Below are 27,999 nucleotides of genomic sequence, written 5' to 3' on the forward strand. Positions count from 1 at the left end.
ACTCCCTTCCCCCAAACCAGAAACATGGCAGCTACTCAACTCCCCTCGAGTGCGCTGGGGTCTGGAATACTATCAGCGGAGGAGAATCAGGAGTATGAGAAGATTCTAAAAATAAGTGAGGATATCTTTTCCGGCACTCACCCTAGGTTGAAAGTTCCGCAGCAATTTGTCCGCAAACCCGCGTCTCGCAACCCGCCTGAGTGGGTGACGCCTCAGACCAGGGCCGGCGAAAAAGTGGATTCCTCCTATAAAGAGCCATCTCAAGTCGTTGCGCCTGCGTCGCAGCCCGCTGAATCTCAGAATCCACCTGCTGCTGCCAATACCACCTCGAGCACGACCACCTCTTCGCGTATGCTCCCCAAGCCTGCGTCTGAGATTGATCCGATCTTCCTACAGAAGTCGGATGACTTGGTCCGCGCAGAGCTACAGCTGCAGAGACAAAGGGTAGAGAGAGAGCTACGGGAACAAGTTGAGCTCAAGAAACAGGAGTCAAGACAGAAAGTATCCATACAGGATGCAACCCCTGATTTTGATGTCTCTGATGTTCTAACAAGAGCATTTGAGCTGGTCAAACCTTCTACGCCGCCTGAGATTCCTGGTCCTGGAGCTCCTAGCGACTCGTTTGATGAAAATTCCTTCTACTCGAGCAGAGCCCCTGACTCGCCCCAACATGGCGATCGGCAGAAACCATCCTCAGCGTCTTCTTCGAATATAGAAGAACCTGGTACCGACGTACCTACGGGAGGAAGATACTCAGATGAGTTGCAACGGCTTGAAGCCCTCAACCGTCCTGACTCGGATCAGTCTATGCAAGATACTTACTCCATTGCAGACAAGCGAGCCTCATCTCGTCATAGGCAACCTGATCGTCCTGAAGACGTCCCTGCCTACCGATTGCAGCATATCCGTCAGCAGGCTGATCCGCTGGAAGAGCCCGAGTACTCCCCTCCTGCCCCCGGTGTTGCCCCAATGGAAAGAGTGGAGTATGAACCACAGAGAGCGCATCCAAACTTGGAGAAGCGCCGGGGATTTGACCGAGGAGACCGCTATGCTCGGCGATCGGTCTCCCCGACTGATGGTGTGCGCGTAATACGGAACCATATCACATCCCCTGCAGCTCCTCAGCCGTCTAGAGTGTCCCCTCTCGCGATTGCCAAAGTTCCTTCGGTCAACCAACACCATGATTCACGGACTGAGTATGATCCAGAGCGGCGGGGTAGCCCCGAGGCTCCCACCCAGCCCCTCATGTCCAGGAAGCGTAGGAGATTACATGACGACAGGGATCATTCTCGTCCACCCGCGTATAGAGCGCAGGGAGCTGGTTCAGTGAAACCATTCATCAAACAAGAGCCAGTCTCCCCCCCTCCTTTCGCAGACACCCCGCCCATGTACCGCACTCGTGTTCCTCAAGAAGGGCCCGTTTATGTTGACGTTTCTCCTCGGTATACTCCCGTGGTAGAAAGAAGAGAGCCTCCTCTGCGGACATCCGCATATGAGTTAGACCCTTATGACGAAACTCATGGTGACTCAGGCATGCAGCGTACGGTTTCACGGCTTAGTACCCGTCGGCGAGATAATCAGGATCTGCGGAGAGTCGCGAGTTTGCACCAGGCTCGGAAGCCAGAATACGCGCCCGAATATATCGATCAAAACAGTCCCCATCCCGCCCGCGCACCTTATATGGTCGTTGAACACCCATCGCAGGGCAGCACTCGGTTCTACGATGAACCCGGAGTACCGCCTGCGCCAAGGCGTTATGCTTCACCTCTTCCGCCGCAGATGACCGAAACGTACTACCATGACTACGTCGTGGCCCCGCCTCCACGGCGCATTGTTATTGATGAGCACGGAAATCAGTACTACGAGGCTCTACCTCCACCGAGGGTGCAAGCTATGCCGCCCCCGTCCACCCGAATACCAAGGTCTGATGTCTACGAGGGACCTCCACCGATGCGTCAGGCTAGCGTGAGGGCAGCGTCTGTTCTCGAAGATCCGTACGGTGGTCGAAGGTACGTGCAGGAAATGCCCTTTCAAGGAGCTTATCGGCGAGTCACCGATTATCCTCGGCCGACTCCAAATGAACGGCGCCCTTATGCTGCTCCGTTCGAGGCGCGAGACCCATACCCGCGCAGCAGCAGCGTTCAGATTCGCGATTATGCAAGCAGACAACCCCACTACACGGAAGAAGCCGAGCCGCCCCGAGAGAGAATTGTGCGGATTCCGAGTGTGCGACCGCCGACAACGAGATACCAGGAGCCTCGAGAGGTAATTCAGCGGGTTGAAAGTGTGCATCCCGGCGGCCGTGACATGAGCGTATATATGGACGAAGAGACACGACACCCAAGAGAGTATGTTGAGCGACCCGTATATGTAGCCACACAGCCTGTGGCCCGTGAAGAGCGGTACTATGAGAATGGGGAACCCGAGCGAGTCGTGCTCGACGGTTCGAGAGATGTAATCCACCGGGTTTCGCGTTACTGAGTGGGGATAGAGATTTGACTAGCACCAAGAGGATTGAGTTCTTGTATCCTTGGATGGGCAAAACTAATCCGAATACCTTGTAACTACTGATGAAACATAGTGGTTGATGGCAATAACTACATGTGGAGATCGACTGCTTTTTCGAGAGGTCCGCGACACAGAAGACCAGTACAGTAGACAAACAAAAGGGAATACTGCCAAGCAACAATGCGATTGAACAGGAATCCATGTCACTTTACGTTACTGAAGGGAGGAATCTCATCGACGTCATACATTGAGGAAATGAGGACAGGTGGGTCGGCGGAAAATCATCGCCAGGATCCGAATTGACTCTGATCCTCAACTTTGGGTCTCAGAGACTTGCGGGGCCAGGAAGTGTTCGGATGAGCGGAGAAACTTTTGTGGAATCACATTTGAACAATACTGCTGTGCAACTTTAGCCCCATGTACCGCAGGCTTCGATGCTCCCAGTTCCGCATCTTCCTCTGGTCGTCGCCGAGTTGAGCTGGAAGAGAGCTGATCCATCCATCCACCCTGTCACACTCGCAGCGAACTGGCTTTCCTTCGAGCTGCCTGCCATCTTGATTCTGGCCTGGCTTTCCATGAAGCCAAATAAAGAAACTAAGCCAGCATTCCTAGGTACTGTGTCCTCAGCCCTGGACAGTAGTAGCCGGGCCTGGTTGTTGACTGCCGAGTCCAGACCTGGGCCGGTTTTCTTCTCCCTGTACGGCACGTGATCCGCTACCTCGCTTGCAGTTCTCGAAATGGAATCGCTGGTGGACCGTGCGGAAGGCTTCGTTGAGGATGACGAGAATGAGATCCAGCATGCTGAAAGGACCTTATTCTCTTCGAGTTGGCCACTCTGCCCTTCGTAGGCCGAGTTGTTGAGATCTCAGGCTGTGTTTACCAGGAAACCAGGAACGTTCTGCCTCCCCAAGATCAGCCAGTCCTGCATCCCTTGCTCCTTGGAGCATGCCTCGATTTCGACCTCATACCAGGTCATTGCTGGCGTTATTGGCCTCGTGATGGAGGAGGAATAAATAGGCAATGCAACAATTGTCCTTGTCCTTTCGCTGCGTAAAATCCCCATGCGTAACGTTGAGTCAGTCAAGATACCCGCAGTTCCCGCGTCATCACCAGAGGGCCGCGGACGAATAACGATCGTGAGGGCAAGGAAATGAAGAGAGAACAGCCTCATGAAACAAAGTCATTCGAGAGAAATACCTCGAAAGGTTGATTGCAGGACAAAATGCTGTGAGTGAGTGGTGGTCAGACTCGCGTTGCTGAATTCAGCCATCGATTTCCTCCACCATCTCGATCCGTCCATCGAGACCCATCTCAACTCTCCCACCCGCACCTCTCTCTCTCTCTCTCTCTCTCTCTCTCTTTTCCTTCACCTCTTCCAACCTCACTCCATCCCACCACTTTTCCCTCTCCTCGATCCAACTTTGTTTTTTTCTTATCCTTCACCCTTCTTTTCTTCTCTGGCTCTTTTTCCTTCTTCTTTTCCTTTTCTTTTCCCCACTCCATTCCCCCTTCAGCCCTCCACATCCCTCGATACCCAGTTTAGGTTGCTGAATTCATTCCACCCATTCCGGTCCAAAGGCACCAACCCAGGCCTCCCGTGCGCCCATTCCTGCTTTCCATCTCCATCCCTGTCGAGAACGGCGCCCTCGCATCTTTGGGTTTTTCCCTCTCCTTCCGTTCTCTCCTCTTCTCTTCCCGTTCCTCCCTCCCGCTCGGACGCTCGCCTACCTCTCCCGCCTGACTCTCATCACTCTCTTTCCCCTCGATTCGCTCAAGGGGTTAGAGATTCGGTCTGCTCTGACGATGCACAAGATTTCCAACTTTACGGGTCAAGCTCGTCATGGCTGGGAGCGAATGACACCTGCCTTTGGCATGTCACGCCCTCACGCCGAGATGACCTCTCAATCGCTTCGACGGGCTCACGGCGCACCTCCGATGACTCCGCCCACCGGTATCGACCCAACAGTCAACCTCTCCTTCAATGTGCCTTTTTCTTCGGCCCTCGCTGGCCCAGACACGGACGACGTCCTACACGCCAGCCCCCACGCCCTTCAGCGTTGGTCTTTCCCCGAAGGCACCCCCGAAGGTACTCCCATCCACCAGCTGCCTGTCCATACCAGCAACATTGAGAGCCTGAGGGCTCTGTGTCATCAAATTACGGAAACCAGTAACGGCAGGGTCGAGGCCCTCGTCAGCTCCTCGGAACCCAAGACCGTCCCATCTCTGCAACTCCGACCACAAGGACTGGCTACCAATGTCTGTATCACTGGTGAAGGAGAGACTGTGCGGAAAATGCGAGCTAAGATTCTGAACGAGACGCCTATCTTGCTGGTACGTACGATTATCCATATATAATAGGTGCCAGCCTACGGGTTTGTGGAACTGAAAATACTCACTGACCTTTCTTGCTTCCGCAGCGGTGTGCGACCGTCGACGTTGATATGCATCTCATCTGGGACAATGCGACCAAGAAGGTTCGGACAGCTGTTTTGGAACACTTGGACACATTGGCAAGCTACACTGGGACCGATATCTTTTTGCTGAACCCAAAGCTTCGCGATACGGATAGCGCCGTTGTGTCATCGTATGGGTACGCCACCGACAGCGGGTTGGAACAGCGCTTCAGGGTTTGCATCTACGGGGACATGGAGAGTGCGGAGCATGCCAAGACTAGAGTCCTGATTATGATTGATCAAATTGTTCGTCTTTTTGTTATCCCTTTGCTCTCACCCCAAAAATGCAACTCTGCTAATTGGAGAATAAGCTCAAACGTCACGTGGATGCCATGAAGCTGGACCTTACCACCCACACTTTGGTCTGCGGCCGGACTCGCAAGAATATCAAGCTCATTGAGGCCGCTACTGGCACGGCCATCTACTTCCCTCCGCCGTTCGCACGCATCTTTGGCTACGTGCCGCCGAAAGCTCATCTCCGTAGCGAGGATGAAGTCTACATTACGGGTGATACGCAAGAACAAATTGCGCGGGCCAAGCAGAAGTTGCATGAACTGGTGATGGGAGTGAAGGTCTATGTCAAGGATGTCATGGTGAACTCCCACAAGATTGACAGTATTTTGCTTGACCGCTTGGACAAGGTCCGGAAGGTGATGGAGATGAATGGAACTTACGTGCTATTCCCTCAACTCGGCGGCCAAAGGGGTGTCGTTCGCATCCAGGGAACCGACGTCCTGCATGTTGAGCGCACCGTCAGGGAGATTATGGCTTTGGTGGGTGCCTTATCGCTTGTTGAGTTGTTCTGATGTGGCTAACTTGTCAATAGGCCGGTCAATTCTACAGCTCCTCATGGTGGATTCTTGTTCCTGACCCAACCCCGGGGGCTGCGCGGACCCCATCTCCTGCGGAAGTTCGAACAATGCTCTCTGAAATTTGCACTAATTCTGGCGCTGAAGTCAGCTTTGACAATCTGAACTTTACCATCAACGGATCTGATGACACTGTCAAAGCAGCCATGATGGTTATCAACCAGATTCCTTTCGTCCAGCGGAGCCAATATCAAATGCGTGTGAAGATCGAACTGGCGAATGAGCACAAGGAGTTCGTCAGCGGAAAGAAGAATGGCAAGATCAACAAGATCATGGGACAAAGTGAGTTCCAACGCCAAGCTGAAGTTTGATACGGGTAAGTTTCTGACGTCCTATAGGTAACGTTCAAATAATCTTCGATGGCTTCAATGAGTACAACTTCTACATCGATGTTTGTGGAAACCAGTATGAGTCCACGAAGAACGGTTTGGATCTTGTTGAACAAGAAATGCCAGCTTCGATTTCCTTCCACGTACCCGATCAATACCACAAGCGGATCATTGGCATTGGTGGTCAACACATCCAGCGTATCATGAAGAAATACTCGGTGTTTGTCAAGTTTTCAAACGCCATGGATCGTGGTGGTATGGGCAAGGACGATGATGATATCAAGGTTGATAACGTCATTTGCCGAACCCCTGCACGGAACGCCCAGAGCCTGGATCTCGTCAAGCAGGAGATCATGGACATGGTCGAAAAAGTGGTATGCTTGCCCTGATTTTCTGATTTTCAGTCTTCGTGTTTAACCGCCCTTTAGGACGCCGAGTATGTTTCCGAGCGCGTCGTGGTCAATAGGCTGTACCATCGTGAACTACTTGCCCGCATGTCGGAAATCGATGAGCTTGAGAAGAAATGGAATTGCAAGATCGAATTTCCCAGCACGGAGCTAGCGAGCGATGTTGTTACTATATCCGGACCTGAATACCAGGTTCCACAGGCCGTGGACGCCTTGCTGGTATGTCACTATCCCGGCCTGGTCTTGTCGCCTTGGTCTTGTCGCCTTCGCTGACTCTTTCCTTCTGTAGGGAATGGTACCTGAAAGCCATGAGCTCCTCTTCCAGAGCTCCCCCGAGCTACGAGAGTTTTTTAAGGGCAAAGACTTCCGTGAGGATGTTTGCACTAAACTCAAGGAACAGTACGAGGTTGATACCACGGTGGATACAAGTCCTGACGAGCCCGTGCCGGAGAGTGGCTCAGATTCGCCCTCCGAGCCGTCCACCATACCCCCTGAGGACCGTGTCGTCCTGGGGTACACGCGGAACAATGCTGGTGGATTGAAGGATGCAATTGACTTCCTAATCTCCCGACTGGTCGCTCATGGACTCGATGCCACCACAGTCAAGGGAGCCATCCCGCGGCCTAAGTCGGACTCGTTCGAGGAGTCCTTACCGTTCTTCGACTCGAAGCTGTTGCAGCACGCTCCCACTCCGCTTGCGACAGACTCTCCCACTCGGCCTAGTTTCAACGACGAGACGAGTGAACGTGGATCTATCTTCGAGCGGCTGAGGAAGCCCGGTAGCATTTCCTCATTTTCCTCCTTCATCGGCCGCAAGAACCATTCCGCGTCCCCCGCTTCATTCTTCAAGCACGCCTCTAGCAATGCCTCGAAGGCATCTCTGGTCTCGATGGAGTCGCGGGACAGTGGCTACCGCAACCCCTGGAACGACTCCGGCGTGAACCTTCCCGAGGATGACCTGCCCGTCCTTGGAAGTTCCCACAGCCACAGCAGCAGCAATGGCTGGCCCACGCGTTTTGACACGAAATTTCCATTCGGTACCGCGCCGGGGGACATGACGCCCAGGCATGACCTCCGCGCGTCTTTTGATAGTGGTCGTCCTAGCACTTCCAATTCTACTTCTGGATACCCGGCCCCTATTGGGCCACCGCGTTAAAATCAATGTCAGTTTGCAGCAGTATACCCCAAGAGAAATTTCAGTTTGCAATTGTTATGCTTCCAACATTGTTACGAGCGATTATTGTTTCGGTTTATGTCTTTTTTCTGATACCAGAGAGAGCAAGCACTCGGGAGTGCCGCACAACAATGCGCAAGTGGAGAAAATACGGCTGAGACTCCTCCCTTCGCACCTGGAACATACCTCAGGGCCCCCCGAATTAGGTCTGGGACCCTCCATTCAACCATCTTCTACAGTTCTGCAACATATCCGCCACGGCATTCCGAGTGCATGCTCTAGTACCTGTTTTTTAGAAACAAGATGGAAGGACAACCCACCAGTTCAGCCAGTGCGCCTTAAAAGACCATTCCTGATATATGATACCAAATGAAACGATGGTGTATGACGGTGTTTGATTTTCGTTGCATGTTTATTGGTATACTTGGTTTCCTCGCTCTGCTCTTCCCTCTCGGAGTCCTTGAATGTATCTGCTCGTCGTCTCTGTTTTTTTTGTTTTTTTTTTTTTTTTCCTTTCCTTTTTGGATTCGATTCAGACTCCACCAACGAACTCCATACTATACCTATATACCTCGATGACCACGCGTTAGTTTAGCGCTTAACCTTTTTTGTGAGTGGTAGAGTAGATTCATCGTTCGGGAAGAGCGGATGAGAATGAATTCCATAGTTGGTCTTTCTTCGAGATGCGGGTGTCGTCAAGTTTTTTCCGTAATTCATTTACGACGTAGATTGTAGTCGTGCTGATCGAGTCCAATGGTAGCATGTCGGATAGAAATATACAAACTTATATTTAATCACCGTCTAACAACCATATATATACCAGGTGCGTTGGATTGTGGGTAGGTTCAATGGCAACTAAGTATTTAGGATGTATATAGTCACTGAATAAATATGAGTCCGTCATACACCTTACGCGGAGCTTACAATATAGTGTGAGTGAGATATGTCTAAAAAGGGGTAAGGTGAGAGAAAGTAATGAGCATCGCGGCGCAGAGATTGAGACGTGGGTGTGAGAAAACGGGCAAGAAGGAAGTTGAGAGTGACTTTAACTGGTATAGAGTCTCCTGGCTACCAAGAGAAGAGCAGTATATAGGATAAGTTATAATAATATCGTCAAAACGGCTTCAATTATTATATATATAGAACGCGGTGGCAGGGTGGGGGTATGTAACAGAAACATGAGCAACTGGGATACGTGCGTAGGGAACGCGACTCCGCGAAGGAAACGATAAATCAGAGGGGGGGATAAATTAAAGGGACTATCTCTTCAAGCGGGACTCAAAAAGCCACGCCGATGGCGGAGTTTTGGTGCTGCGTGTGGTTGTAATAGCTGGAGTTGTAGTTGTAGTTGTAGCCGTGCTGGGGCTGGGGCTGCGACTCATGGATTGTCGGATGGGCGCGGCCATGCTCGTTGGAGGGGATGGTTGATTGGGTTTGTTTGGGAGGGTATGGGAATCGCCCGGGAATTTCGAGGTCTTTCTCGGTTTGGGAGTCGAGTGTAGGGGTTCGGGCGGTTTTGGTTGTTGCTGCGGTGGTTGTGTGGGACAGCGGGGGTGTGGTTGTTGTTGTTGTTGATGTTGGAGCTTTGAAGCCTCCGGGGGTGCTTGGATTGTTGATAGAAGGCGCGATTGTGGACCCGCTGAGGGTGCGAGAGCGAATGCGCATGGAGACTTTGTCGCTGAAGCTTGGCTTGCGCGGGTGTGGGGGAGAGCCCGATGGGGATTTTGCGTGTGTGTTGGCACTGGTGGTTTGGAGGAGCCATTGTGCCACACGGCTGGAACGATATGGAGAAGGATTGGGAGACGGCTCAATGGGCTGAGTGTTCACTGGGGTTGCGGGGAGTTCGTAGGAGAATCTACCAGACGATGGAAGGTTCTTAATAGGGATAGGCGGTAATGAGTGGCCCGGTGTTGTTGTGGGTTGGGGAATTCTGGGAGCGGTTGATGCAGCAGCATCGTGTGACTCTCGCGGAGGGTCATTCTCTGGAACAGAGGGATTATTGTCCACGATTGGGTCCGGCCGGGTGGGAGGCGAAGTAAATGTACCTGTAGCCAGGCCAGTGGCTACGGAAGCGGTTGAAACACGAGTAGAGAAATGAGGGATCAAAGGATGGCTGATCGGGACTTGTTTCTCCATCAGTAATTCCACAGTTGCAAGTGAGGACCGGCGAGACCCAGATCCCACTGGTTTCCGAGGCAGATGGAACGACGACGATGGCCGGTGAGTGCGGGGCCGAGTTTGGTATGAGAAGTCGGTCATGAAGGAGAGAGCTCTCGGGGGTCGAACAAGAGGTGCCTGTTCGTTTTCTTGAGCCCCATACTCGCTGAAGGAAGGGAGATCAGGTAGGCGGTTGGCTGGGCTCTCAAAATTCAGCTCTAAAGGACGGAATCCCGTTGAGATGTTTGGCAGAGTTGTAACCCTTCTGAAGTCTGTCGGTGCACTGATCCGTACCGGAGCAGTTGATTTTCGCCTGAACGACATGCTTGCTCGGCTGGACGCTCGAGATGCGAGGTTTCTGCTCTCTTCCATCACCCAAGTGGGGAATGACGACGCTCGAGGTGGACCTGGACTAGGAAGCTCGTCGTAAACAACGAGCTTCATCGGGGGAACGAGGTGAGGTTGAGAGTGACATATCTGCATCTCTCGTTCACCACCTGTCAGAGTGGCGGTGTCAGTTGTATAAGCGCCGTGGTGGGAGGCTATGCACGTATACCTTTCTGCTTCAAGGCTTGCTGACGGTGGGCGCTGCCATCATCGCCACTTGAATCGAGGAAGAGCAAGCAGGAGGATACCCAGCCAGTGAATACGGATCCCGCTTGCTCAATTGCCCTCTGCATCGCTGCCAGAGCTTCAGAGCCGTCGGTCCATTCCCTTGGAGCGGGGAATACTGCGGGGACCTGGGGCGGCGGAGGAGGAAAACGCGAAGGAGAGAAAAGAAAGACAAGGAAAACGGCCACAGATTAGAATAATATAGAAACGAAAAGAGAAAAAATAACTGGAATGAAGGGCAAGCGTGGAATCAACCCGCGCAGCATCAAGTCGAGGGACTCGAAATTCCCGAACAGAGGGTGGCGGCAGCAGAAACAGAAATAATCAAAGGAGGGTGACAAAGGGCGAGGGCAATGAACAATCGAGAAACATTCATTCAGCTGGTTGGACAGTGGCCCACGCGCCAAAGGAAATGAGACTGGACGGCGTTATGCAACGTGGGCATCCGGCAAAGCATCTCAGGCACCTTTGGATTCTGATAAGGCTGGCGGCGAGATGGTGTCCAGCCAGATGATTGCTGTCGACCAGTCGCCATGCTGCATTGCAGCCTTCCATCACAAGCATGGTGAGCTGTCGAACCACCATCGTGCAGCAACTGTGCCTCATTTGTCAGTTGTCTGTGGAGGGATCACATTAGCTTGGCCATACGTCTGCCAGATCACCCACAGGCTCGAGCTGAATGGGCGCTGCATTGTTGTGGCGGGCGCGTAACGGTGGGCTCCTATTGCTTGAGTCGATCGAGTTGGGGAGACGAACCATTCTCGGCGCTGATCGTTGACCAAACGAGCTCAGTTTCCTGCAGAAAACAGCACAAGTGCCCAGAAAGAAGACTCGTCGCAGCCTTGGCAAGTGGTTGGCTTGTTTGGATCTGGAAGATGATAAGAAGGGAAGAGTGGGAAGAGCAGAGGCTCTGGTCCCATGCCATTCAGAAACACCGACATCGGGCTCAATAAGACTACACAAGGCGCTTGAATATATTCAGCCAAGAAACCAGGCTCAAGGAGAAAGCCAATAAATATTATATCACCAAAACAAGCCAAAACGAGACGGATATGCATTGTGTTATCGGCCCCAGACGTTATCATCTTCATCTCCAAGGTCTCCGTAGTTCCAAGCGGGCGTTTTAGGGCTCGGGGTGCCCTCATCTGGCTCATGTGGGCCAGCCCTGCTGGGAGATTCTGTGCGTTCCCCTCGATCGTTCGTGGCAGACGGCCCTTCAACGGGCTCACCAGAGTGCCCCCTGTAAGGCAGGTCAGTGCCATGCTGCACTTCACCTTGGCTCGCGAGTGAGCTCGATTACTTACTGGGAATGTTTATGCTCGGCCTCGGCCGCCACGGACCCAAAGGCTCTTCGAATCTGTGCGCGCTCTTCATCCTCCGCCTCTCGGTCTTCTACCACAAGATCCACCAATTGACCGCGATGGGAACCTTGGGACGTCTGTGAAATGGCCCTCTGCCCGCGGGATTTCGCTGGATCAATTCGATCTTTCCGCGAGGCCCTAGAGAGACGTTCTTCGCTGACCTGAGACGTCCCACTGCTTGATACACGGATTTTCCTGCTCTTCTTCGCCTTTTTCACTAACTGGGGTTGTTGGGTAGAGATGGGGCGGGGCGAACTCGCCAGTCGTTGGTCTCTTGGGACTACATTGGCCGTGATGACGGGATACTAACTCAACTCAGCTCCTGTCGTCATATTTAGTTCATGTCTGTTGGTGGTTCACTTACGTTGAAGTCGCCAAATTCCAATTCGCGGGCTTGGCCAAACAGCTTTTCGTCATCGTCGTCCAAGGCCGTCTCTTCAGACTGACTGTGCGACCGATACCGATCGAGAGCGCTGCTACGTCTCGTGCGGCTGCTTCCTTCGGAACCAGCGAGTAACGGTGTTCGACTGTTGACCTCGCCTGGTTTGGGGATCCAGTATTTCCCTTTCCCACCCCGCTCGTACCGCATGCCGTGCATCACTCGCCTGACTCGGGAATTCGATTCCGCGTGCGCGATGATGTGGTCACCGGAGTCAAACAGCCTGTACTCGTAATTGTCGCCTCGCAAAGTCATCTTGGTGTCCTCGACCAGATCCCTTGTCCCGAAGGCGTCACGAAGAGCATATTTCACTGGAAGGCGTGCTGCTGAAACGGTTGAGTCTGCATAGTCGTGCCAGGAAAAGCCATGCCAGTGGGCAATCGCAAATATCGGCATCTCGAAACAAATCAAGCTATCTTGAATTGCAGCTGCAAGGTTGTCTGGCGTGTAGCCTCCCGTGCCGTTGGGCAAGGCTCCGAGCCATTGGAGGATTGACAGAAAGAATCCTTGCCAATAGGAGGCGAAAATAATCAGCTTAACGCAGAGGAATTTGGGGACTGGTCGGAAAGGCGCCAGGTCATTGTGGAGGCAGACCCAAAACAATGCCAGCGAATAAAGACTGATGGTAACGCTAATATTGTACAGGATACCCGTCCACAGATACCCGGATGACAAGCCAAGGTATCCTTCTTGATAAGTATCTGTTGCTTTCATGATGATAGAGATTAGAGCCAATATTGGCTTCAGCCATGTATATTGCAGAATGCCGCGCTTCACAGCAAGAAACGTGTGTGGGTCGGATATGTCGACTTTCGAGAGAAAATGGTTAAGTGGCCACGCATGTTGGACAGGAGGGCGCCCGTGCATCATAATTATCACCGCTCTTTCGCCTCCGAGGAAGTTGATGAGTAGTTGGAAGAATGTGTAGATCGTGAAGGCCTTGATTCTGGCTCATTAGCACCTGGAAATACCCACATGTCGGGCTCTCAAGCAATCGGGAATACCTCGTAAATGTCGCGGACCGGAGCTAGCCATAATGACGCCTTCAGCGATATAATACTTGTCCAAGAGGAAACGGCGTATATTGGGACCCTGTTATAATGAGCGGACGCCACGGAACAGTCACGCGGAGGCCGGCACTGACATCAATAAGATCCGAACAACATATCGCTGGAGGAGTGGCTTGCGGTAGTTTTTCCTGGTACAGCTTGATGAGCGCAAGAAGGCGAAGGAAGCGAATTAAAGGCGACGATGGGTACATTGTGAACATACGTCTGAAGCCATATGGACCTAGAAGGCAATCGTCAGTATAGTTCTTATATGGCAACACGGAAGACGCAGTTCGCACACGAAAGAAAGCAAAGTGGCAACTAGTGAGGAGACACCAGCGACTATTACTGCAGCTCGCGCTAGACTTGAGCCAGTCCCACCCGAGGATGAAGCTGTCACCATTGTCGGAGGCTCGCAGTGCTCAACCGCGTAGCGCGTGCGCGAATGTTTTGTATCCACTCGAGAGCATTCCGCAGCTTGATCAGAGCATGGCGGATAACAGGGATAGAGATCGCAAGCAACTGCTTTTGAGAACAGCGTGTGATGAAAACAAATGCACTTAGGCACCAGCTGGAGTGGGATGCTTGGATGGCAGAGAGCCCCGTCTGGAGCTTCTCCCCATCTTCGCTCCGCCTGAGCAGGTCCCACCGCCTTCGAATGCTCAACAGCTTCGTCGCGCCTACCACCCCTCCGGTCCGATTCTGAATGAATGCCGCTTCACTTGCTTGCCTTTCTGTCTGACGCCTATTATGATACAGTCATCGGATTGGATTATTCTTAATTTTCTCATGGTTGAACCCAAGGGAGCGCCATGTTGAAGGCTATCCGCAGGTCCACGGGAAATGCGATATGGCCGTTTCATCGTTCACGACCTTGGCCCTGACTCCGGATCCAAGTTTCAACTGGTAATTAGCCTGCTGTGGCTACTTAGACTTTGCTCACTGGCATATAGGTTCTTCTTCCTGCAGCTCATTGTCTCCTGTATTCTGTAAGCCGATTCGGTCTGCTCCTGCCTCAGACGCATCTAATTAATGGGTGAATATCTAGTGTCCTGTTCTTCTTATTTTACTTCAACCGCCTTTTCGCCACTCTTGTTTCGTACGGGATACGGGCTTATACGTGGCACTACTACCGCGCATATGTCGACATCCACGCTCTTCAGATATCGCTGCTGGGAGGAAGAGTGTTCTTCAAGGGCATTCGGTATCACGGTGTGAACGAGACAATCTTTGTGCATGGGGGGTTTATAACATGGCACTTTTGGAAGCATGCTGTGAGGCGGACAGATATTTCGCGCCTGGTATCTACCAAGACGGTGGGCGGACCCCAACGATCAGGAGGGGTGGATGACGATGGTACAAAGAACGGGAGCATCGGTGAGCAGGGCGGGGTTGGTTGCCCTACAGCGCTTCCCTGCCGTATCACGGCCAAGGTTTATGGACTGGAATGGTTCATATACAATAGGACTCCAGCTTATAAGAGCATCCTGGATGGATTCGTCTCTGGACCATCTGCTCAACCTGATTCCGGAAGTGCATCCTCACAGACCAGTTTGAAAGAAAACCAACCTGACGTACTCTTTGCCAACGAATCCTCCGCCGCTCATAATGGGGCGCACCCAGTTGCTTCCCAGCAAGATGGTGCTTCGGCACCAGAGATAGAAGACGGGCTGTTCAGGATGCTTCAGCTCTTGCCGTTGAAACTAGAGTGTGATAAGGGCGCTATCGTGATGGGGAATGAGAATACAACGTCTGTTCTGACAATAACATTCGATTCCGCCATTGGTTTAATCGAAGCATGTCATGCCCCAAGCCAACTGGACCTTTACCGGCAAATCTTCAGCTTCAAATTCGACCACCCAATCGTGCAAATCAGACCCAATCCGGACTACAAACAAAGCCAATTAGCCGCTGCGAGTGGACTTAGCACATCCCGAGAAGAGAAGTCTGGAACGAAGCGAAAAAGAGACACCGTCTTCAATTACCAATTCCAGACGCGCAGAGTTTGGCAGAGCCTCCGTGACCTCATACCATACTTCCAAACATCGGTCGAGTCATTCCACACCCCCAATATGCGTTATGGTATGGGCCCCCGATACCCTACTGATCTCCGCAATGATTCGCGCTGGGTTGGCCTTTCCCGTTATTTGGAGCAAGGTAGTCAAGATGATCACGGTGAGTGGGACTCGATAGAGTATGGTAGATTTTCCACAGTACTGGATAGCCCCAGTATGGCTGTCACATACTTCTGGGATATCCCTGGAGTTGTTAGGGCGGACTCTGCAGCCGGCGAGGCTTTGCCCAGGGAACCCTCCGACATCAATGGTGCGTCTCCCCCAGAATGGGGCATTGACGTGAAGATGGAGGGCGGAATTGTCAACTATGGACCCTGGGCTGATCGTGAGCGGGTCGGGCTACAAAACATGTTCTTCCCAAACGCCTACCGAAATTCCCATCCTGCGGAACCTCTGCGCCCCGGAGAGCCAAGGCGGAACTCGATCTTTCGGATCAGAATTGAGTTTGATCAAGACACGATCCTCCGCATCCCCACACGGGAGCCGTCCAAAGATTGGCAATGGAAGGGCCGTGGGGATGCTGTACGAGGTGCATCCAAATTGAAGAAGCGGCACCGCAGGAAACGGACGCGCGCGACGGAAAGCGAGAAGGGCAATCTTGGCCCAGATATGCGTCCTTTTGGATGGTTCTCCCTTCGTATTGCTGGCAACTCAACTATCAATTATGCGATGGCCATGGTCGCTGGGAAGTCGGGATTCGCGAGTCAGCTTGATCTTGATCTTCGGGATTCAAAGATGTCGTCAAGTGTCAACCACGCTTTGCTGTGGACTTGCCCCAGGCAGCTTATTACTTGCGACCTTTCTCTTCCACTCGCTTGGAATAGCATGCGTGTTTGGGGTTTCGACGTGAAGAGCCATGACATGGAGCTCTTTCTTCTGCGTGACCATATCTTCCTCTTGACGGATTTGATTACTGATTGGGGCTCTGGCCCTTCCCCGGATTACTATACATTCGTGCCATTCATATATCACTTGGATATGTCTTTTACGAACCTCCAACTCTTCATCAATGTCAATGATTCGAACATCGTTAGCGACCCCACTGATCTCACCGACAATCGTTTACTCGTGATAAAGGGCGAAAACTTAACCTCGAGCGTAATCATTCCGCTGGACAACTACTGCGCCGAGCAAAATGCCGTGGATTTCGACGTCAGTCTCCAGGATGCTAAGATTGAATTCATGGCCCCGATGTGGGACACGCTGCACACGTTCTTAAAGACGAAACAATTAGCTACTCTGGAAAGTTTGGCCATCGGTGGCTCCTACAGCTATTTCCTCTCCACATCGGCTGAGTTGACAGATACTCTACTCCTGAATTTGCATGGCATTTCTCCGAGGCTATACTTGTTTGGGTTTCTCATCAAGTGCTTTATGATCGTGAGGGAGAATTACTTTGGGGAAGATGTGCATTTCAAAACTCTTGAGGAGTTTCAAGAGCTTGCATACTCTGGGGATGCATCTGCAGCGCACAATGGAATCAACCCGAACAAGAAAACGAACGATCTAGACGTCGTCTTGCGTGTCACTGTGGATAATCCTTGCGTCCTCCTACCAGAAAACCTGTATGACGATCTCAATTACATACGGCTCGCTGCGCCTTCTTTAGAGATTGATTTAAGATTTACGAATTACTACATGGACTTGCAGTTCTCACTTGCACCTCTGGGAGCGGCTTTGGAATCACATTCGAAGACAGAGCAATCGATGATTTCCAATATTCAACTCTTCATTGATGGCGCGTCGATCTATGGACACCGTGTCTTCGGATTGCCTCCTTCGGAACCAACATACGTTTGCAACTGGGACTTTGATATCGGGAGACTTCTTGGTGAATGCTCGCCGAAGTTTCTGGCTTCTCTCGCCGATGCTCTGCAGAGCTTTGACTTTTCTTTTGACAATGAGGAGAATGCACTTCCTCCGCTATTCCCAATTGCTCTTCATGACGTGACGTTTCTGCGTGCCCGGATCGACTCGGTCCATATATCCATACTGTTAGACAACGCCGCACTCCTCCTCAGCACTGGGACGGCCACCGCTAGATTTAATGACTGGGCAAATGACAAGTTCTCGAAGCGAATGAACCTGTGCCTTCCGGACATTTCCGTGGCTGCCATTGATCGCAGTTCGCTTTCCCAATATGACGGTTCGATACAGTCCGTGGTGCCCTCGCAAGCTCTTTTCCTGACTTCCGTAAATGTGAAAATGGTTCAGCGGCGAAGTGATATTGCCGATGGTCGGAGACTTCAGCAGCAGCATATCAGATCTCATGACCAACGAACTCAGCGGACGCCGTGGCTTCTCCTTGACTGGGACGAAGTTGGGCCGGACATATCATATACGGGAACCGATGGAGTGCCGCCCCCGACTATCGCCATACCTACGATGCCTGAGCCCCTTGGTAGGGATTACGGGTCGGATCCCGGGCTACTGCGGTACCCACAGGATAGGGGCAGCCCGAGCTCGAAAAGTTTCCTCCTGCCCCCAGAATCCTCAAGTGTCCGAAGTAGACCGAAGAAAGCACGACGCCGCGTGAGTGAGACACGAAGTCTGTCGTCTTCTACATATCAGAACCAGAACTATCGTGGGCGAGCAGCGGGAGACCTCAATCTGCGCCCGCATAGGTCTCAGATAAACGTCTCCAAGACGGCTCTTCATACTCAGAGTAGCCCGAATGCCTGGGATGTTCCTGGGTTTACACTTCACCGAATCAAGCTCAATATGTCTCAACTTCCCTTTGGCCACGCATCCGATCCTGATCCTTCAAAGTCAGATCCTCCAGCGCCGAAGTTTGAGCATAAGTCTACACCATTTGGGGATGATAACACAACCTATACCAACTTTATCGTCGAGCTGGACAAAGGTGTCAGGGGCATTTGTACACCGGATTTTATATTCATGCTTTCGATGTTGCTCGAGTCCTTCGAGCTGCGGCATCCGACTGAAATGATTGATTCGCTGCAGAAGGACATAATATCCGACATCGTTGCCTATGAGAAGGCTCTAAAACGACCAAAAAAAGTAACTACCTTTACTATTCGAACTCCCGTCATATCGATGAAACTGGTCAACACCCACAGCTCCTGTAACGGCACCGAAGACAGTTTTCAAGATGAATACAGACTTGAGATCTCTCGCTTAGGCACCACGTTCAGAACTAGAGTCGAGCGGCAAAAAGGGGACCTTCTGGTGGGGATTAAGAAGGGTATTACTGCTCATGCCTCTGCTGAAAGACTTTCGGTGTCAGTCGAAAGTAGATACCTTGACCAGCACCGACAGAAATCCGAAGCTGGCTGCCTATTAAGCGACATAAACTTCTGGCTTGTTGCTTCGCCGGTGACAAGATCAAATTTACAAATTCGTGAATTTCATACAATCACGTCAACTAAGTCTGTCGAGCAACTGGCATATCTTGTTCGCCGTACAACTACCATGCTTGATTCTGCAACATCATCGTTTCAACATAGCTCTTTACGTCGGCATAGGCGAATGCGCTTCCTGATATATCGCCTCACACAGTCCGCGGCACATGTACCGGACCCAGCATTCTTAACGCGCATCTCATACATGCTTCGACTTGCTCCCGGACATTTGCGGCATCATGATTCTTGGAAGATTATTTCTCGGATCCGTAACGTTTTTAATAGCCTCCCAATTGAACAGCAGCAGGATTTGGCCGAGAAATGTCTTCAAGATGATGTTGAAGTATGGCCAAATGCCAAGACCCTCGTGCTCTCCAGCTTCGATCAGTGGCGAGCGTGGGACCTGGCTCTGGTTGAGAAGAGCTATGTGATGCGAAGAATATGGGGTACATCCGAGACGACTTCCGGATCTTCGTCGTCAGCAGCCTGTTTCTCCTCTTCAATAAAGCTCTTCCGTTTTCCCATTGACTCTGGACCAAGGGAGAGCGGCTTTGCCATCCAAAACTTGTCCACAGTCGTATCGTCTAGACCTGTACAGGATGGCCAAATCGGCAACGAGAGGACGCCAAAATCTCCCGTCATTGTCGAATCTTACTGTTCCTCTGTCGAGCTTCATTTACGATGGGAAATCCTCGATTTAGTCGAAGGACTTGTGAATACCATGTCCACCGTTACCCTGAAATCTGCAATTGTCGATGAGAAAGCTGAAACTCAAATGGCAGAACAGAGCGAGCTGCAATTCGTCTTTGGCACAGATCTCGGAGCTATAAATGTTGACGGCATCAACTTGAAACTAGCCCTGACGGGCGAGGCGCTTAGGAGTTCACTTGTCCTCAAACCGTTGGACGTCCATAGCAGGAGCGCGAGCCTGCTTATAAGCTCCGGAACGTCCTCGTTGAATCTCTCGAATCCCTCCAAGGTTATGATGCAATGGAAATTCACCGATCCGCATATTCATTGTTCTCGTATGAGTGAGGAAACAACGACTGAGGCAAAACACGACTGGAAGATTGCCGTATCGAGCCGTAGACTTCGATATGACATGAGCGAAGACCTGTTGAGTCTCGCCCACACTGCGGATCGGCTGATCGAAGATGAAGTCCAGTTCGTTCACCGACTCACTAAGAAGTTGAGCTTACCTGTGCGTCGATCCGGGGAAACTGTGACAGATCGGAAACAGTCACACAATAAATTCCAGATCGTTACGTTCTTGGATGATTATCGCTTGGGCTTCTGTGTTCTACCATCTTTGACGTACGTCATCTCTGGCGAGGTAGCGAGAGCCTCTATCATATCGAGGCTTGAGCGGAATATCGAGGTCGACTTCGATTTGAAGCAGAACGTTCATACTTTCCTTTCCAGCGAAGGGGTTAGATGGCAGCCCCTTGCCGAGCTCGGGATACCCCCGATCAACGGACGGATAATGGTAAACATGCTACCCAACCGGACGGATGTGGAGGCCGATGTCACCGTTGAATTGATAGAACTGGAGGCCAGTGCGGTACGATGTCTTCTCAGTGCCCTAACAAGACCTGAATTATCCCACTTGGCGACTGATCTCAAGCAAAACGTGGAGTCTTTGGAATTTCATTGTAGGGAAGTTCTCGCACTTGATAATGTATCTTCGGACGACAAAGATACCTCCAACTCAGTGTTTCTTTATAGGGCTCGAACAACGATGGCTGGGACAAAGATACATGCCATGGCACCCGGACTGAACGACAATAATTATTCGGCCGATATGGAATTTAGCCTCGGTATGGTACGCATGCGAGTCAGTAATGGGCTTGAAGCTGGCCACCCAACGGAATACCCGGAATTCCACGTCGACACTTCGAGAATAGGTTTTGATTTGAGCAAAAAGGAGACCTTCAGTACACGTTCATATTGTAGCTTCGCCATTGACGCCAGGGTTAGGGGCACGTCGACGACAGACGAGAACGGAAAGGCTCTGCAGGCCTTCCATCTAACCAGCAAAAACTGCGATATCGAACTATTTCCAGAGGCGGCTGCGCTCGTCGTTGATGTGGCCGCTCATCTTCAGGAAAGGATGAAAACCATGGACCTTTCTCATGAAGTCAAACGTCTCAAAAACTTAAGACATCGCGTTCATTCACAAACGAAGACGACGGCTTCAGAATTACCCAGTGTCCGGATATCCGACGATAGCCCTCATACGGATGACCTCTTTGGTGCAATATTCTCCTTGGATCTCAATGAGATCCAAGTAACTTGGAATATGGCCACCTTTACTCAACCGACGTCTCCTCGGCGGCCTGATGATTTGGTATTCTCTATCAAGCGTGTGGACCTGTCAAACAAGAAAACGAACTCGGCCAGACTCCGGATCGAGGATGCTCAGCTACAGATGGTGCCCCTTTCAGGCGATAGAAAAAAGCGCGCAATGAATTCAGCTCTTCTACCTGAGTTGGTCTTCAATGTGGCATCCTCGTCAACGGGAGATGACATGCGCGTAGCATTCCAGGCCGCAGGCAAGTCACTGGATCTCAGGGCTACATCTGATTTCATTCTGCCGGGGAGCATGATACAAAACTCGATTGCATCTGCTGTCAACATTATTCGTGATGCGAACTCGATACTTGTGCCTAAGCAATCGGACGACAACGACAAAGAGCGATCTTTGTTTGGGAACAAACGATTACGCTCCGTGCTTGTTGACGTTGATTTCGCCGGTGCTATTGTATCCTTGCAAGGAAGACAGAGTAATGATCAACAGACTCTCCTTACCGCAACTTTGAAAGGAACCCCGACGTCCAAAACTAAGTACGGCCAGTACGTTCAAGAAGACGCTGCAGCCACTGCGACATTGCGTGCGCCTGGGGTAGCATTGAAGGTTCAATTCGAGGATAGTGCCTACGAAGGCTCAACCCTCAACGCGGAATTGAAAATAGACGCCTCGACGAACGTGTTGTATCCAAGCATTGTGCCGTTGATGAAGCAAATGTCTGCCACTGTCAAAGAAGTGATGGGCGATCAAGCCAAACCCAGGAGGCCGTCCAGTGCCATGATGCTGCAACCCCAGAGACTGATGCAGGAGACACCCCTTGACAGCAATGATCCTACCTCTCTGCTTGGCCGGTGCAAATTGAATGTTGGGCTCTTGATCTGCAAACAAGAGTTCAGCCTGAGCTGCCAGCCTATCGCTCGAGTGGCAGCTACCGTGGGGTTTGACAGCGTATATGTCGCAGTTAATACGGTTCAATCAGACGAAGACGAGCGATTCCTGGCACTCTCAGTGGCCTTCAATGCTTTCCAGGCGTCTGTGAAACACGTATACTCCAACGAGTCAACTGCTAACTTTGGTGTCAACTCGGTAGTCATGTCATTGATGAACAGCAGGCACTTTGGACAATCGAAAGGAATTTCGGCCGCTTTACGAGTGAGTCCAATGCAGGTCCTGCTCAATATAAGACAAGTTCAAGATTTGCTCCTCTTCCGTGAGATTTGGGTACCGGCAAACGAGAACCTCGATTCGGAAGCAGGCCTCGAAGCACAGCCCTTAGAGACACAAGCCTACATCGTGCAACGCTACCAACAAGTGGCTTCGGCTCCAGCTTTTCCCTGGAGCACAACCATCGCGATCGAGAAGCTGGAGATTCAACTTGACATGGGCTCAACGTTGGGGAAAGCACAATTCGCGATCGACGACTTGTGGTTGTCGTCTCAAAAGACGTCTGACCGTGAGCAGATTCTGTGTGTGGGCCTTAAAACTGTCGGGATTGAGAGCAAGGGCAGACTGAGCGGATTGGCTGAGATTCAAACGATCCGAGTCCGCACCTCTATCAATTGGCCGGACGCTACCACCGATGTCAAAACGCCATTAATACAGGCTTCAATTGCTTTCCATCACCTCGAGGTCAAAGTCGCCTTTGATTATCAGCCATTCCTGGTCGCGCACGTAGCGTCTTTCGATTTTCTGATGTACAATGTCGGAGGTTCGTCTGAAGGATCGAATGAGCGACTATTTAGTATTCTGGAAGGAGATCAAGTGCAAGTGTTCTGCACGACTTTGACTGCGTCACAATCACTGGCATTATTCCAGGCCTGGCAGCGCCTCATGCAGGACAAGCAGGCAGCTTATGAAGTGTCATTGAGAGAAATTGAAAGGTACCTTCGCCGAAGGACATCCGTTTTTTCTGACAGAGCCGAACTGTCGTCCCGCAAAGCAGCTCGGCGAGTCGAAGAGAAAATGGAGAAGGCCCCAATATCTCTGCAAACGGGGGTGGTTGTGACTATCAATGCGGTCCATATTGGAGCCTTCCCCAGCACCTTCTTTGACAACCATGTTTTCAAGCTAGAAGCCCATGAAGCCCAAGCTCGCTTTGACGTGTCGATGGACAAGGGGAAAATCCACAGCGCTTTGGGGCTCACTCTAGGACAGTTGCGTGTCGCGCTCTCCCCCCTCACCCGGTCCGACCCGGCGGTTATTGAGAACCTTCTTGTCAGCGAGACTGCTGCTCGCGTGATAGAATCTCGCGGGGGAACCATCCTCAAGGTCCCACGGGTAGTAGCTGGGATGAATACTTGGCAAGAATCTGGATCCCATCAAATCGAATATGTTTTCCGCAGCAGTTTCGAAGGCAAAGTCGACGTTGGGTGGAACTACGCGCGCATCAGCTTCATCCGCGATATGTGGGAAACACATTCTCGTGCATTGGCTTCGCGACTAGGCAAACCACTCCCGCCATCCGCAGTCCGCATTACGGGAGGCTTGAGCACAGAGGGTGGCGGAGACAAGCGCGACCAGCAAGAAAAAATCACTGCGGTGGTCAATGTGCCACAGTCTAAATACGACTATGTGGCAATGGAGCCGCCCGTCATCGAGACACCGCAGCTGCGCGATATGGGAGAGGCAACGCCACCATTAGAGTGGATTGGTCTTCAACGAGACAAGCTACCTAATGTCACGCACCAGATTATCATCGTGACCTTGTTGGAGATTGCGAAGGAGGTTGAGGACGCCTATGCGAAAATTTTGTGGTCTTCCTGATCTGCGTTGTTATCAACAGTTGGCCACATAGGCTGCTAGAGAGCTGTTCAGTGTAAATTATTTTGTATTAATATTTGACCGCATACTCAGTTTTTATCTCTCATGGATATCAAACCAGATGCTGGTGCTCAAAGCGGCATGAGGCTAATCCGAATCAGGACAGCATCTGCCTTCGACCTGGATACAAAGAGCTGGAGCTAAGCTCTCTTGGGACTGAGAGCCCATTCAGTCAAGGTCGGGCCAATCAAATGTTATATTGAAGAGCTTGAAGACGGGAGCTTTTGCCGATTAGTCAGCGCATACCCCACCAATGCCCCTCACCTGGTATGGGCGGATCGCTTTTTTCCAAGTTATTTTCCAAAAGAGGACCAGGTGAAATCATGGAGTGGCAATCTCGGATATTATGAAATCTGCCCATAATAATCTCAGCAGACGAGAGGGAGAGGGTGACTGGATGGAAGATCGCCTTGATCATGATGGGGCGTGTCGAAGCCATCGCACCAGGCGATTGGACATGACTTCCTGATGGATTGATTACCAACCATACAACCTTGGGAGGAGTTGGGATTCGCTTGGATCTTTCGGAGATCAGTTTGACCGTGGAAAGAGTGACTGCAAAAGGTTATTTTGAGTCAGTGATATCTAATGAGTCTCGAAAAGTTACGGTATTCGCCAGTGGAGTTGAAGCCATCCGATGCAACTGCGTAAGAGTTAGAAATCTACCCGAAGAGTCATATTTGGCCTTCGACCAGATTTTATACAGCAGGATGACGCCGGAGTTCGACGGCCACAGGAGGGGCGGCAAGCGGGAATTGGGTGGGAGAAAACGCACATCCCAGATTTGGAACTCGGGAAAAATCCAACCAGCGCTGGGCCCCACGGCCACTCACCACCACCTCTTAACTCGCTTCTCTTCTCGCTTCCCCTCCTCCTCTCCTCTCCTCTCCCCCTTCACCAACCTCAAAGTCTCTCCCCTCGGAGCAGCGCACATAGACCCTTTTTTTATCCCAGGTCATCATCAGGTCGAGCTAGCTCTCGATCCTGATCTTCTGTGTGCCGTTTTCTCTCCTCTGTTCTCTTTCCCTTCTCCCCCGCTCTCCGTTTTCGTTCACACAAACCCCGCCTCGAAGGCTGTAACAGGAAAAAAAAACCGCCAAAATGGTCAAGTACGTTGTTCATCACCAGAGATTGGTGCGAAAGCTATGTTATTGATCTGTCTGCTAACTCGTCTCTTGCTAGCTTCACTGTCGAGGAGGTATGCCTTTCTCCGTCCAGACACATCCAAGAGCCACAAATTTTTTCTTATCAGCTGGAAAATGTATCCAACTAACAATGACTAGCTCCGCGCCCTGATGGACCGCAAGGCCAACATTCGTAACATGTCGGTCATTGCTCACGGTGCGTACCCTACGAATATCCCGTCATACTGCTGATCCGGTCGGAGATGTACTGAGTGTCTTGTAGTCGATCACGGCAAGTCCACCCTCAGTGACTCCCTGGTCCAACGCGCCGGTATTATCGCGGCTGCTAAGGCCGGTGATGCCCGGTTCATGGACACCCGTCCCGATGAGCAGGAACGTGGTATTACCATCAAGTCCACTGCCATCTCCCTTTATGCCAAGTTCCCCGATGAGGAGGATCTCAAGGAAATCCCCCAGGCCGTCGATGGCTCAGAGTTCTTGATCAACTTGATCGATTCACCCGGTCACGTCGACTTCTCATCTGAGGTTACTGCTGCTCTCCGTGTCACCGATGGTGCTCTCGTCGTTGTCGACTGTGTCTCCGGTGTCTGCGTCCAGACCGAGACTGTGCTTCGTCAGGCTCTGACTGAGCGTATCAAGCCCGTCCTTATCATCAACAAGGTCGACCGCGCCCTTCTCGAGCTCCAGGTCTCCAAGGAAGATCTGTACCAGTCTTTCTCCCGTACCATTGAATCCGTCAACGTCATCATCGCTACATACGAGGACAAGGCCCTCGGTGACGTCCAGATCTACCCTGACCGTGGTACCGTTGCTTTCGGTTCTGGTCTGCACGGCTGGGCTTTCACTGTCCGCCAGTTCGCTGTCAAGTTCGCCAAGAAGTTCGGTGTTGACCGCAAGAAGATGTTGGAGCGTCTCTGGGTAAGGATTCGTACTGAAACAAACTGGATGTCCCGTGTACTAATAGTCATTGTGTAGGGTGACAACTACTTCAACCCCAAGACTAAGAAGTGGACTAAGACCGCTCCTGAGGTCGACGGCAAGCCTGTTGAGCGTGCCTTCAACCAGTTCATTCTCGACCCCATTTTCAAGATCTTCCAGCTCATCAACAATGACAAGAAGGATCAAATCCCGGCACTTCTCGAGAAGATCGACGTCAAGCTTGCTTCTGATGAAAAGGACTTGGTTGGCAAGCAGCTCCTCAAGACCGTCATGCGTAAATTCCTTCCCGCCGCCGATGCCATGTTGGAAATGATCTGTATCCACCTCCCCTCTCCCGTTACTGCTCAGAAGTACCGTGCCGAGACCCTCTACGAAGGTCCCGCCGACGATGAGTCCGCGATTGGTATCCGTGACTGTGACCCCAAGGCTCCCCTCATGCTTTACGTCTCTAAGATGGTTCCCACCTCCGACAAGGGTCGTTTCTACGCTTTCGGCCGTGTCTATTCCGGTACCGTCCGCTCTGGTCTCAAGGTTCGCATCCAGGGTCCCAACTACACCCCCGGACAGAAGACAGATCTGTTCGTCAAGAACATTCAGCGTACCATCCTGATGATGGGCCGCTTCGTTGAGCCCATTGAGGATGTTCCTGCTGGTAACATCGTCGGTCTGGTTGGTGTTGATCAGTTCTTGCTTAAGTCTGGTACCCTTACCACCTCCGAGACTGCCCACAACCTGAAGGTCATGAAGTTCTCCGTCTCCCCCGTCGTGCAGCGCTCGGTCGAGGTCAAGAACGCTGCTGATCTGCCCAAGCTTGTCGAGGGTCTCAAGCGTCTGTCCAAGTCTGACCCTTGTGTCCTGACTATGATCAACGAGTCTGGTGAGCACGTTGTTGCTGGTGCTGGTGAGCTCCACCTCGAAATCTGCTTGAAGGATCTTGAGGAAGACCACGCTGGTGTTCCCCTCCGTATCTCCGACCCCGTCGTCTCATACCGTGAAACTGTCAGTAGCACATCTAGCATGACTGCTCTGTCGAAGTCGCCCAACAAGCACAACCGTCTTTACCTCACCGCTGAGCCCCTTGATGAGGAGGTTTCCGGCGCCATCGAGTCCGGCAAGATCAGCCCTCGTGACGATTTCAAAGCTCGCGCCCGTGTGCTGGCTGATGAACACGGCTGGGATGTCACTGATGCCCGTAAGATTTGGTGTTTCGGACCCGACACCACTGGTGCAAACCTGTTGGTTGATCAGACCAAGGCCGTCCAGTACCTTAACGAAATCAAGGACCACGTTGTCTCTGGTTTCCAGTGGGCCACCCGTGAGGGTCCCATCGCCGAAGAACCCATGCGCTCCATTCGCTTCAACGTCCTCGATGTTACCCTTCACGCTGATGCTATTCACCGTGGCAGTGGTCAGATCATGCCTACCACTCGTCGTGTATTGTACGCCGCGACCCTCCTTGCCGAGCCCGGCATCCTCGAGCCCATCTTCAACGTCGAGATTCAGGTGCCCGAACAGGCCATGGGCGGTATCTACGGTGTCCTCACCCGCCGCCGCGGTCACGTCTACACTGAGGAGCAGCGCCCCGGTACTCCTCTGTTCAACGTCAAGGCCTACCTCCCCGTCAACGAGTCCTTCGGCTTCCCCGGCGAACTCCGTCAGGCCACTGGTGGTCAGGCCTTCCCTCAGTCAGTTTTCGACCACTGGGCTGTTCTTCCTGGTGGTTCTCCTCTTGACACCACCACGAAGCCCGGTCAGGTCGTTACTGAGCTGCGTAAGCGCAAGGGTCTCAAAGAGGTGGTCCCTGGATACGAGAATGTAAGTCATCCGCACCTCTTACCTCTTGTTTCAATGTTTCACTTTCTAATCCCGTTCAACAGTACTACGACAGGCTGTAAAAACGTTCTTCGCAAACCGACTAGGTTTCGAGTCTGTTTGGGTTGGAATCCTATGTTTATGAGATTGATGAACGCAATACCCGGCCAATGTTGAACA

At 51.8% G+C, this 27,999-nt stretch overlaps 4 protein-coding genes across 4 annotated transcripts; 2 read left to right on the forward strand and 2 right to left on the reverse strand.

Annotated features, from left to right (window-relative positions):
* Positions 1–24: 24 nt before the first annotated feature.
* BJX67DRAFT_375583 (uncharacterized protein) lies at positions 25–7,722 on the forward strand (the record flags this gene model as incomplete). Its single annotated transcript, XM_071031716.1, has 8 exons — positions 25–2,443; positions 4,145–4,839; positions 4,926–5,207; positions 5,273–5,734; positions 5,788–6,112; positions 6,169–6,533; positions 6,588–6,785; positions 6,856–7,722. The coding sequence occupies 8 exons, from the start codon at positions 25–27 to the stop codon at positions 7,720–7,722; spliced, it is 5,613 nt and encodes a 1,870-aa protein (XP_070880983.1).
* Positions 7,723–8,885: 1,163 nt separating this feature from the next.
* BJX67DRAFT_315285 (uncharacterized protein) lies at positions 8,886–10,729 on the reverse strand. The gene is made up of 2 exons (XM_071027222.1): positions 10,454–10,729; positions 8,886–10,394 (listed from the first exon to the last, which is right to left on the reverse strand). Exons 1-2 carry the CDS (start codon positions 10,575–10,577, stop codon positions 9,019–9,021), a joined length of 1,500 nt encoding a protein of 499 aa, XP_070880984.1. The 5' UTR covers positions 10,578–10,729; the 3' UTR covers positions 8,886–9,018.
* Positions 10,730–11,220: 491 nt separating this feature from the next.
* BJX67DRAFT_315283 (OSTA/TMEM184 family protein) lies at positions 11,221–13,940 on the reverse strand. The gene is made up of 7 exons (XM_071027221.1): positions 13,658–13,940; positions 13,582–13,599; positions 13,454–13,507; positions 13,314–13,401; positions 12,235–13,248; positions 11,814–12,175; positions 11,221–11,749 (listed from the first exon to the last, which is right to left on the reverse strand). Exons 1-7 carry the CDS (start codon positions 13,759–13,761, stop codon positions 11,572–11,574), a joined length of 1,818 nt encoding a protein of 605 aa, XP_070880985.1. The 5' UTR covers positions 13,762–13,940; the 3' UTR covers positions 11,221–11,571.
* A 268-nt stretch (positions 13,941–14,208) lies between these two features.
* On the forward strand, positions 14,209–27,902 carry BJX67DRAFT_386027 (putative fermentation associated protein (Csf1); the record flags this gene model as incomplete). Its single annotated transcript, XM_071033981.1, has 8 exons — positions 14,209–14,264; positions 14,312–14,347; positions 14,407–23,853; positions 25,106–25,121; positions 25,207–25,264; positions 25,331–25,986; positions 26,044–27,822; positions 27,885–27,902. 8 exons carry the CDS (start codon positions 14,209–14,211, stop codon positions 27,900–27,902), a joined length of 12,066 nt encoding a protein of 4,021 aa, XP_070880986.1.
* Between the last annotated feature and the right edge of the window lie 97 nt (positions 27,903–27,999).

The sequence above is a fragment of the Aspergillus lucknowensis genome (genome assembly GCF_044049455.1).
Source record: "Aspergillus lucknowensis strain CBS 449.75 chromosome Unknown BJX67scaffold_75, whole genome shotgun sequence".
In the NCBI taxonomy this organism is placed as follows: domain Eukaryota; kingdom Fungi; phylum Ascomycota; class Eurotiomycetes; order Eurotiales; family Aspergillaceae; genus Aspergillus; species Aspergillus lucknowensis.